This window comes from Perca fluviatilis, chromosome 15, assembly GCF_010015445.1.
Source record: "Perca fluviatilis chromosome 15, GENO_Pfluv_1.0, whole genome shotgun sequence".
In the NCBI taxonomy this organism is placed as follows: Eukaryota; Metazoa; Chordata; class Actinopteri; order Perciformes; family Percidae; genus Perca; species Perca fluviatilis.
In genome coordinates, this window is record NC_053126.1 from 15,032,302 (window position 1) to 15,043,826 (window position 11,525).

General features: G+C 44.3%; 1 protein-coding gene across 2 annotated transcripts in view; it reads left to right on the forward strand.

Annotated features, from left to right (window-relative positions):
* Positions 1-11,395, forward strand: part of aatka (apoptosis-associated tyrosine kinase a) — a 30,904-nt gene extending 19,509 nt beyond the window's left edge. The window contains exons 1-12 of one of the 2 annotated variants that reach the window (XM_039825167.1): positions 811-1,531; positions 1,917-1,996; positions 2,443-2,561; positions 2,999-3,086; positions 3,228-3,361; positions 4,393-4,477; positions 4,564-4,685; positions 5,052-5,201; positions 5,891-9,299; positions 9,406-9,586; positions 9,700-9,903; positions 11,011-11,395. In XM_039825167.1, coding sequence (XP_039681101.1) covers positions 1,516-1,531; positions 1,917-1,996; positions 2,443-2,561; positions 2,999-3,086; positions 3,228-3,361; positions 4,393-4,477; positions 4,564-4,685; positions 5,052-5,201; positions 5,891-9,299; positions 9,406-9,586; positions 9,700-9,903; positions 11,011-11,039 — 4,617 coding nt within the window. In that variant the 5' untranslated portion in view covers positions 811-1,515 and the 3' untranslated portion in view covers positions 11,040-11,395. Of the gene's footprint in view, positions 1-810; positions 1,532-1,916; positions 1,997-2,442; positions 2,562-2,998; positions 3,087-3,227; positions 3,362-4,392; positions 4,478-4,563; positions 4,686-5,051; positions 5,202-5,890; positions 9,300-9,405; positions 9,587-9,699; positions 9,904-11,010 lie in introns of those variants that run through there. The other variant, XM_039825166.1, reaches the window with a different exon arrangement.
* The last annotated feature ends 130 nt before the right edge of the window (positions 11,396-11,525 follow it).

The following is an 11,525-nucleotide window of genomic DNA, read 5'->3' on the forward strand; positions in this document are numbered from 1 at the left end:
CAAAAACACTAGTTACATTGTTTTTTTCTCTAACCATGAATGGCTTGTTCTATATCACTTATATACATCTGTATGAACATGCAGTACAACGTTTGCCATTGATATGACAGTCCTGCTTTTCACTTGTTGGTCTAATCTTTTATTCAAGAGGTCGTTCAAAGCCTTCAAACCCACTACAGAGGCTCAATGCATCAGAGTGCGTGTGTGAAGCGATTGTGTGTGTATCATTCCACGGGCCCACCGATCCCACAGTCACACTGGACCCCACCATCTTCTCTGGGAATGCCATGAGTAGGACGGGAATGCACACTCACACTCACACATTCCACTTTTGGAATAATACCACTTCTTTTTAATTTCTCTCTGTCAGGGAGGGGTGGTGGAGGCTCGGGGGGGTCGGGGGTGGAGAAGTGTGGGACTGTTGTTATCGTGACAACCTCTGCCCAGTGTTTTAGTGGAGAATGGGCCTTGTGTGTGTCTGCACATGAGTGTTTGCGTGCGTGTGTGTATGTTTGTGTGTGTGTGTGTGTGTGTGTGTGTGTGTTCCACTGGGTACCAGGAGACGCAGCATGAGCGTGTGCGTGAGCGAGCCAAACAATGGCCCTGATTTAGGCTGGCTGGGCAGTGGATGAGCCGGGCTGAAACTTCCATGGAACGCACCAGTGGAGGACTGGCATTATGGGCAGAATACAGTGAAAGGTCTGTGACAGAATGAGGAGAGACACGGGATGGGTGGTGGCATGCACCAGGACCTAAGAGCGGGGAGGGGAGGCTTGAGATAGGGCTGGTGAGTGTGTATGACAGAGGTCTTTTCTGCATCTGACAGAGCAGTGTTTGTGTCCTGTTTGGATGAGGAATGCTGCTGTCCTGGGTGACAGGGGGGCATTATGTGGGCCTTATGTCACAACTGGGTGTCTTGAAGCTGCACACAGAGCTGGCGCGTCAGACGGCACACTACCAACATGGGTGATGGTCACATCAGGCGTGATGCATGACCAGACAATCTCCGCGCCCAGGGCAGAAATCCTCCTGCGTGAAACCGTCGGCAGATTGTTCCAACGAGTCGAAGCTGTGATGCGTTTTCTATCTCTCTCAGCTTACTGTAGATTTAAATGTAGTCTGTATAGGAATCAAGGATTTCAGTGTTTGCTCAACAGCTGGAAAGCTCTGGACGAGCACAGTATGTGTGTTTTTGTGTGTCCCAGTTGGAGGATGATCTCGGTGCAGACTGGAAGAGGCAGCGTGGGGAGCTTGTTCAGCTGTGCGAGGGCTCAGAGGGTTAAATCCTGCCGAGGCTCTCTCACAAACACACTGCGAACGTGGGCTATTTCTCAAATACACACAATGAGGCTAAGACGCCTGGGGTTGGGGCTGGGGCCACGGGCTCTCGGTTCTCACACTCTGAACCAGTACTTCATCCCTCCATGGGACTCAGTCCCTGTCACGGTGCTCAGAGTGGCTGGCCGCTCCACTGCTCCACCATCATCTTTCCACCATCATCTCCATTTTTGAAATATGAGGATCCATGGAGGTATTTGAATTTGTGCATGACTTGCTGGCTTCAACTTTCCTTGTTCTTGTAGATACTTATTTAATTATAGTTGGGAAGTTGTGTTTATTTGCCTTCAGGCAATCTCTCCTCTTTAGTTGATGCCATTATTTAGGAAAATGTACATTTATTCTTTATCTGAGAGGAGTTTATATTATTTCACTAACTATGTCTGTGATGTTTCCCTGTGCTGTAGGAATCCATTTCTGTTCCCATCTTTCTATTTTTCTTTTATTGACTTTTTAGCTCCTTGAAAACCTTTCTTTCTCTGTCGTTTATTTTCTCTTGATCACTTTTTTTCCAACAGTCTCTATTTTTTCCCCCGTCTAAACATAATCTTTTGTCTTTTTTTACTGTTCCTTTCCAGTCCAGCTGCTGAAATCATCAGACCTTGGCCGCCATAGTCTACTCTATCTAAAGGAGATTGGACATGGTTGGTTTGGCAAGGTGAAACATGCTTTTGTTGTTCCTAAAACATACACACAATCACAGTGGCTTTTGTGTCCGAAGAAACCACCTTTGTGCTCATTATAACTTGCTTTAACTCTTTCAACTGCCTCCTTCCCTACTGTATGAACTGTACTCCAATGTGCTTTCTACTCTGTGAGGAATGCGCGGGTAATGTGACGATGATCTCATTCTAGCGAGGCAAATTTTTGGCACTTGTGTTGAAGAGAGGAGTTGAAATTCACAGTCACAGTAAATTCCTCACAGTTTACCGTACAGTACATGCTGCTGTAACTACTTCTTAGATTTGCTCATGGACCATTCTCATTCTACTTTATTTTTTCTCACATGTTCTCACTTTTTAATTGCATGTTGATGCTGTTTGTCATAGATTCTACATTCCTAGAGTTTGGTATAAAAGTCTTCCTCCTATGTGTATTTTTCAGGTTCTGCTGGGCGAGGTCAATGCGGGCCTCAGTACCACCCAGGTAGTGGTTAAGGAGCTGAAGTCCAGTGCCAGTGTCCAGGATCAGATGCAGTTCCTGGAGGAGGTGCAGCCATACCGGTCAGTTCACTGAAATATCAGAGATCACACAGCACAGCCCTACAGCCCATCAATAACACCACATAGCAATAAAACAACATAAATGAATGATCAGAAATGTATTATAGTATGTAGAGCTGCAATCGATTATCGAGGCATATTCTCATTCTACTATGATTAGATATCAACTTTAAAATTAACTATTTTGATAATCAATGAATTGGTTTGGTTACTTCACTCCTCTACGACAGTAAACTTAACATTTTTGAGTTGTGGACAAAACAAGACATTTTTGGATGTCATCGTGGGCTTTGAAAAACGCTGATCAACATTTTTCACCATTTTATAGACCAAACAACTAATCGATTAATCAAGAAAAAATATTAATCACAATATATGATTAGTTTGTCACCTCTATATTTTGTGTGTGTTGTACGATTCATACCCTGTCCTGCCAGAACCCTGCAGCACCCTGCCCTCCTGCAGTGCCTGGCCCAGTGCTCAGAGGTCACTCCTTATCTGCTGGTCATGGAGTTTTGCCCTCTGGTGGGACATGCTTTCATAATCAAATTCTGTTTATATAGTTCCTCCCATATACCTCATTATTTTCTTTCTTGGTTCATTGTTGTTTGGTTTATTCATAAACGGTCAGAGCAGCTTACAACCTCATTTCCTGTCTCCTCTCAGGGTGATCTAAAGAGCTATCTGTGCAGTTGTCGGGTGGCTGACTCAGAGACTCCTGACCCTTTGATCCTCCAGCGAATGGCGTGTGACATTGCCTCTGGGCTTCTGCAACTCCACAAATACAACTTTATACACAGGTGCAGTGTGTCAGTCAGTCCAGCTCTATTTACCTTCATCAACCTCAATGTTAATGCTCTAGAAAGGAACCTGTATGCTCTGAGTGCCCCCTGCTGGCCTCTCCCTGCAACAACATCCTGGTGCTGCCTGAGTATTTGTCACAAACTCCAGCATCAGTGATTTTGTTGCCGGGGGCGAGCCCCTATCGCTCTCTTTCAGCCATGTGGTTGCCATGGCAACCAATCAGGGGCTGCCAGGCGAAAAGAGCGCACTGTTTGTGGATGAGGTGAGATTAGACAAAGTGACTTAGTTAAGTCTGTGTCATGTTACATGGTCAGATGAGAAGAAACCTTACATGATACTGTAAATGTACACATTTCATGATATGATTTTATTCATGCTATGGCTACATAGGATAATCATAATGCAGTGAGACATATTCATTGACAATATATCACAAACAATATGTTTCAACAAACACTGATATGCATGTATAACGAAAAGAAAACTTCCCATAATATACTGACTTGGGTGTAACAATGGTAAAAAAAAAAAAAAAAATTAGTATTAGTCATAAAACTTCCAGCAATAATTTAAAGCCCCTGCAAACCTTGTTTCTAATGCAAAGTATTTATTTTATGAATAAATAAGCAACAATCAAAGCAAGATAAAAACATCCTTAAGTCTGAATATATTAAGATTTTAACACTCAGAAACTCAGGAATGTGTGGTTGTGGTTTGATCAAGTTTGACTGACCGTGGCCTGGCAAAATAACCAAACAATCCCACAAACGTCATTACATTTTGATTCAAATGTTGCCAAATCCCAATTGGTGAATGGCAGTACGTGACTTCATCTTTTTTCCAACCGAGCCCCGCCCATTTCAAACCAGTGTGAAGGTCCAAGATGAAACAAAAACTAAAAACAGATATAGATTGAAAAAGGTGTACACAGCCTTTAAAGAAGATACATAAATATGGAAATAAACATAGGTATTTTTATGCAGCTCAGTTGTACTGTATTAGATGACAGTTTCATTTGTTTTGACAGTGACCTGGCCTTGCGAAACTGCCTGCTAACTTCAGAAATGTCAGTTAGGATCGGAGACTATGGCCTATCTCACAGCCGATACAAGGTCAGAATGTCTTTTGATGATGTCATTTCTATTGACTGCATTTTACCTTATCAGTACTCAAACATGTTTTTGTTGTTGTTGTATAGGATGACTATTACGTAACACAAGACCAGATTTGGGTGCCCCTGCGCTGGATTGCACCTGAGCTCATAGATGAGGTCCACGGAAACCTGCTGGTCGTTGACCAAACTAAATCCAGCAACATATGGTGAGATATTTAAAGAGTGACAAACAGGAAATATTATTGCAAGTTTAATGAGATAACACTACCATACCAACATCCCCTTCATCCCCTATCATCCCCTGTATAGAAATAGGAAACAAAATGCTTGAAACTTTGTTTTAATGCAGGTTATATTGGTAGAATGTTACACTGGATTCTTAGCTTTTGATGTTTTTGATGTTTTCCTTTGATCTTTTATGGTGAAACTCTGGGAAATATGTGTAAAGCACAAATATACTTATAACTTAACATAAAGAAGGTTACAGTATGCAATGAACAGCTTGCTTGGAACATGGCCAAATGTGGGATATGAGTGGTGAACACACTTAATGATGTCTTTGCCCATTCCAGGTCATTAGGAGTGACTGTGTGGGAGCTGTTTGAACTGGGAAACCAGCCGTACAGACATTACTCTGACAGACAGGTGCTGACATATGCTGTGAAGGAACAGCAGCTCAAACTACCCAAACCCCTGCTCCAATTCCCCTTGGCTGAGCGCTGGTGAGACATAGTTGCATGCCCATACTATCGGGGAGACATACTGTACATAAACATGCACAGGCAGACACTCAAAATGTTACACATCTTGAAACCACATACATTTTAGACATTACTAAGCCTCCAGTTCTCGCTGACCAATTCATTTCTAACAAGTCAGTGTGTCTTGTTTTTAAAATCGGCTTCTGCTTATAGTGGTGCACCAGTCCACCGTAGCAATATTTCTCTTTGCTAGCAAGGGCAGATGATCAATACTTTCCCTATTCTTTATGTCCCCCTTGGCATTAACCAGAGTTGAATGACCTCATTCATCTTTAGCTGGGACGCCAGCCAAATATTTTTATTTATTTGTTTTTCAAAATTGTTCCTCACTAAATTAAATGCACTCCACACACACACACACACACACACACACACACACACACACACACACACACACACACACACACACGTAACTAAGAATCTGCACTGCACCTCCTTCATACAATCTTTATGTCTTGAACAAGTGCTATGTGTGCACTTCAAAGATTTTCTTTTATTCCTTTGTTGTTGGTCTAGAATCAGTTGTATACCTTATGCCTATTTCTCTCCTTATCCATATCAATAAATTATTCTGAGCTAACTAAGGAGAGTAACAGAATTTTAACTTCTAATCTCTTTTGCCTCCGACCTTTTCTTCTCTTTCTGTCCAGGTACGAGGTGATGCAGTTCTGCTGGCTGCAGCCAGAGCTGAGACCCAGCAGTGAGGAAGTCCACCTTCTGGTCACATACTTGTGTGCCAAAGGTTCCAGTGAGGCAGAGGAAGACTTTGAACAACGTTGGAATGCCTTGAGACCCAACCTGCTCGGCAGCACCTCCCACACAGCTACGTCCGCATCCCTAGTCCTGACCCCTACACCCGCCTCAGCTGATATCCCCAGTCCAGACCAAACTCAGGCAGTGGAGCTGGCCTCCTCTGCCTCGTCCTCCTTCCCACTCCTCGATCACTTCTCTGACAGCTTCCACTCTGACACAGGGGATGACCTACTGACTGTCATGGAGACCAGCCATGGTCTCAACTTTGAGTACAAGTGGGAGCAGGCCCGAGCTGAGCAGCCCTACTGCTCCTCCTCCACCAGTGGGACACTGGGCCAGGGGAACCCATATTACCAGGATATCTACTATTCAAGTAAAGGAAGCACCTCAGGGGGCTGCAAGACTGACAGCCTGACCTCAGGCATATCCCCATCCTACTATGAACCTGAACACCCGGGCGTGGTCCCAGTGTTGAGTGCCCATAGCCCCTCGGTCAGCAGCGAGTACTACATTCGCATAGAGGAACCAGTAGAGTGTAACATTAACCTGGATGACAGCATAGTGGACTACAGCCCAGGACTGGAGGCCAGTAGCAGCAGGTTGTCCACTGAGAGTCGGCCTGGTTCATCCATGGCACAGCCCAGTGCTTACTGGTCAACTGACAACAACACATCTGCTGCCTATGACTCTGATTCAAGCCCCACTGTCCAACTAACCATGGAGCCACTGCTGAGACAGTCATCCAGCACCAGCCCTTTAAAGCTTGGCCACCCGCATAACTGCTTCTTTTCCAGTCAGGATGACATGGTCTACTCTGAACAGTCATCAGCATACAAGGCACGCCAATCCTGTCTGTCTGAACTAAATACATCGCCAGAGTCCAAATCAAACATTTACCATCCAGTGGGGCGTTTAGAAAATCCACGCAGTTTGTCACAAGCAGTCAGCAGCCCCAGCTTAGGGTTCTGCGATCCCTACCTTGAAGCGAGCACAGGTCGGAGCACGGTTAATGAAAGCCATAATATGATGGGTCCCCTCAGAAAGACACTACCAATCGTTAACCACATTAGTATTGATGTAGGGACTGAGGACGGCCTGCTGGTGGGCCAGCAGAGAGGTGACGATATTGAAGATGACCTTTTCTCTGAGGGAGAGGCCACTAACTGGACATCAAACCATTCAGCAAACAATAATAGCCTAAGCTTTGACAGCAGGCAGACAGGCAGTGGGCATGATGGCTATCTGGACCTTCAATATACTGCTCACTCTAACACAACAGAATTATGGTCTTTAACCAAGGCCAGCACCAGAACCTTCCACAGCTCCCGGTCTTGTGGCACTAGGGAGGCAGAAAGAGGAGACTCTGTATGTAACGCTGCTAGCAAGCCCACTGAATTAGGTTCATACATCCACTTATGTCACAAAGAAAGAGAGGGACCTGCCACTCAGGCAGAAATGAACTTAACTGCAGACAATCTAAGAAGCATTGATTCTCTAACCAGCTCAAGTATTAATGCCAGAGGTACAGAGAGTGGAAAGGTGGAGGGAAAATGTGAAAAGCAATTGTTGCTTAATGGAGAGAGACTGTACTCTGAGCCTAAGATGATTCCTGAGGCAAGCTATATAAAGTCTCCAACCTCTTTCAAGGAGCCTCGGACTGGTCAAACAGGAGCCTTGTCAGCCAAGCAGAGAGGTAATATGTGGGAGGGGATTTCAACAGGAATTTCTGTTGGCCTGGGAGACAAAAGGTTAAACTATCCAGAGACATCAGAAAGTAGCAGAGCGTTGGACAGTGGATTGGGGGTCAGAAACTCCAGCATTAATCTGGCTGAGCTTGGTGACTACAGTGAGGATGATGATGATGACATCACCGATATCACGTCGGGGATCTTTGCCGACTTCAACCTGGACTATGCTGAGCTAGAGGAGGAAGAGCTAAGCCCATTGAAGCATCCAGAGGGAACTCCTGACTCTGCAGACACCCTCAACCTGTCCTCATCGATGGCAAGCCCCTGTGATCAAGCCTTCAGCCCCGATCCCTTCAATACCCCCGTCCTACCCAAATCCCTGGACAGTGGCTACGACACAGAGAACAACGAATCTCCAGAGTTTCTGTTCAAAGAGCTTGGAGATCCCCGGTGTGGTGAGAGGAGCCCTAGGCTAGGAGGAGAACCTGAACTAGTTCTGCATGTGGGTTTGGGCCAAGGGGTCTGCACGTCCACAAGCACCTCAGAACTAAAGAGCCTAACTGATAAGAACCCATACAGGGACTCAGCCTATTTCTCTGACTATGATGCTGAAAATGAGAGGAGCCCTCAAGAGGAAGGCAGTAAGTTCTTTGCAGGTTTAAGTAACCGTGACTACCCTAATGAGAAATTGAGCTCTATCAGAGTGGATGATCTTGTCAAAAGGCAATTCAACAAGGAACATTTAACAAATCTGAGACACATCAAAAGTTGTGCGTTGGTGAATCTCTCAGAGGCTGACCCTAGTTCACACCATCCCCTTCATACCCCTGGGTTGTCCATGCTGTCACCATTTCCTCCGCAGATGGGCGGCTGCTTGACTAAAGAGTCTGCCCCTGCAGATGATGATCTCGGGTTGGAGTCGGAGCACTCAGGAGAGGAACCTTCCTCAGAGCTTTGCTCCTCTATTGGGTCCGAAGCCCCTCCCACTGTCCAGGAGGCCCCAGGAAACCACGAGGAGGGGAACAGAAGAGCAGAAGATTGTTCCCCTGTCCAGTCTTTGAATTCGGATTCCACCATAACCGAATACAGAGATGAGGCCCCCAAAGAAAATGAAAATGGTGATGGATCCACAGAATCCACAGATGAGGAGCTGCCCGAATTCATTCACATCAAGGAAGAGGAGGAGGACAGAAGGGAGGGTGCGAGGCTGAACGAGGAAGATTTTGAGGACATAGACGCAGGGGAATGTGACTCACAGGACAGCTTATGTGAAGAATCCAACGGCCCCGTCGACCTGTCCTCTTCCTCGTCATTGTTGGAGCTGTGTGGAGAAAACGTGAGAGCCCCGCTGGAGGAGGCGGAGGATGAAGATGACTCCGACGACAGCGAGTCCGATGAAGAGTTGAGGACCTATAACATCCAAGATGAAGACAGCGAGGAGAGTGAGGAGGATTTCGCCACAGTACCAGTGGTGGTAAGCGACTGCAGCAGGGCTAGACACCTCCGCAGCCTACTGAAGATGCCCACCCTGCTCACCCAGTCCTTCTGTGACGAGTTGGAAAGGAAGAAAAAAGCGGTGTCCTTTTTTGACGATGTTACGGTGTTCCTTTTTGACCAGGTATGAGGAGTTTTTATAGGTCAAAGTTGAGCAATGTGTATTGTCTTTTAACAATGACTTTATTGCTTTAGATTATGAGAGGAATATTTCTGTTTTTAAATTCCAGGAGAGCCCCACGGGGGAGCTGGCTGACTACGCCTTCTCCGCAGGCACAGAGTCCAGTGGGCAGGAATCCTCAGAGGAAAAAAACACTGACCGCCAGCTACAATCTGACCCTGAACTTGAAGCTCAATCCTGTGAATCATTCTGTCTTTCTGAAGAAACCGATGGCAACAACTCAGAAGAAGGTGAGTTTGTCACGAACACAAAAAGCTACGCAGAACAAAACCCTAACTCTGACTGATTTATCCCAAATTGTGCACATGGTTACTGCAATTATGACTTGTCTGTGTGCATTCAGGTGGGGGTTATGAATGGCAAGATGACCTCTCGTTCGAGCCCCGCCTGTCCTCACCTGACATCATACCTGAGCCCCAGTCCTCACCCACATCCACCATCAACAGTCCTGAGGCTCCTAAACCTGTAGCTGTAGCACTTAACCGTTTCATGGTCTCACGATTCTCTATCACACATGTCTCCGACCCCCACGTGGGCTCAGCAACAGGTCTGGATTAACTGTCTTTCATACACTGTTTGGACTGTTGTATAATGTTGAAAACCTCTAATTTTAAATTCAAAATCACCCAATATTTTTTTTAAATCTTACTTAAATTAAATTGCATGTTTTTTTGTGTTTAAATTTTTGCAACAGCATACATATCATCTCTGTTAATCACGGAAACTCAGGAATTTTTTAAAATATATTTTCATAATGGTTTGCCTTTATTTTTGCATTAATCTGTCAGAATACTGTCATTCCAATTGGCTGATCAAATCACTGTATTTCAAACCATAATTGCATAAAGCAATAATGTTACCGCTCCATCACAGACATTCTATCATACACTGACAGCCAGACAGCAGCCGGCTACACAACACGAGGGTCGCAGACAAGAACCCACATTAGCCTTCCTGCTAAAGTCTTCTTATCTAACTTATAAACATGGATACAAGTCCTGTCCTGCACCTTAGCTTGGTGGACAAAAGTGCGGTATTGATTTGGAGGATAGCTAGCTAATAAGCTGCTCAGCTGCAGCACATTATAACAGCATGTAAATGTACCTGCAAACATCACATCTGCCCATGGCTTGTAAGCTTCAGTGTCCATTTTTCCAGATGGATATTTCCCCCCCCATACATTTTTTCCTTCCTTTTAATAACAACAAATTATTTATACTAAACTGAAATTAACACTGTCAGTAATGGCATGACTAAATGTGATTTGTGAGTAATGTGAGTAAATTCCAAAAAGTTTGTCTGAAATCCGGTGCACAAAATGTCTAAGTAATACTCCACCAACAAACTTTTAGTGTAAAATATCAGCCCTCTATAGGTTTGCAATGTGACTGGTAAAAGTTGGAAGTTGTGTCCTTCATTTTTGTAACTCGGGTGCGAGTTTCTACATTGGTTTTGTAAACAAACAACATAATACATAGAACACAATGCATAGTCAGTGTATTGACAGATATTTTGGTAAATATTTGAGAGTTTGCAGTTAAGTATTTGACACAAAGATAGAGATTTTGGGTTGAGTATCAACTTTAAGCTGTTTGATTATTCTTTCTTACAATGAAAGCCACCATACGTATTTCCAATCATTTATTTCCAACAGGGAACAGTGAAGATGAGCCAAAAGATTGAGTGCCCCGCGGTCCTGACTGGAGGAGGATGGGTCCTGGTCCTTCTCAACACAGAAAAGCAGCATTATTATATCTAGATGTTTTACAGAGTTTTATTTTTATCAATGTTTGGGGCATCTTTATGAGACAGTGCCTCGTATTGTAGTTAAAAGACCCTTAATGATTTGCACCTTTATTTTTTCTGAAGAAAGCGATAGCTGCTGGTGTAGAGGTGAAGAGAGTGGATACAAAATCAGATCATATTGTTTGCAGAAATAGCAATCAGTATATTAGTTCAACATACAGTATATGACGATAACTTGTTTGCTCGATCAAATTTATGTAATTTGTGAATTTAAAAGAAACTAAATAAAAAAATAAGAGGAGAAAAAAATGAAATGATAGGCTTATCATAGCTTCTCCTCTCATTGGCTGCCTTGGTCCATCTGCTTACCATTGATCTGGCATTTTTAAAGACTGTTACAGTTCTCACTGTTGGAGCCAGAGA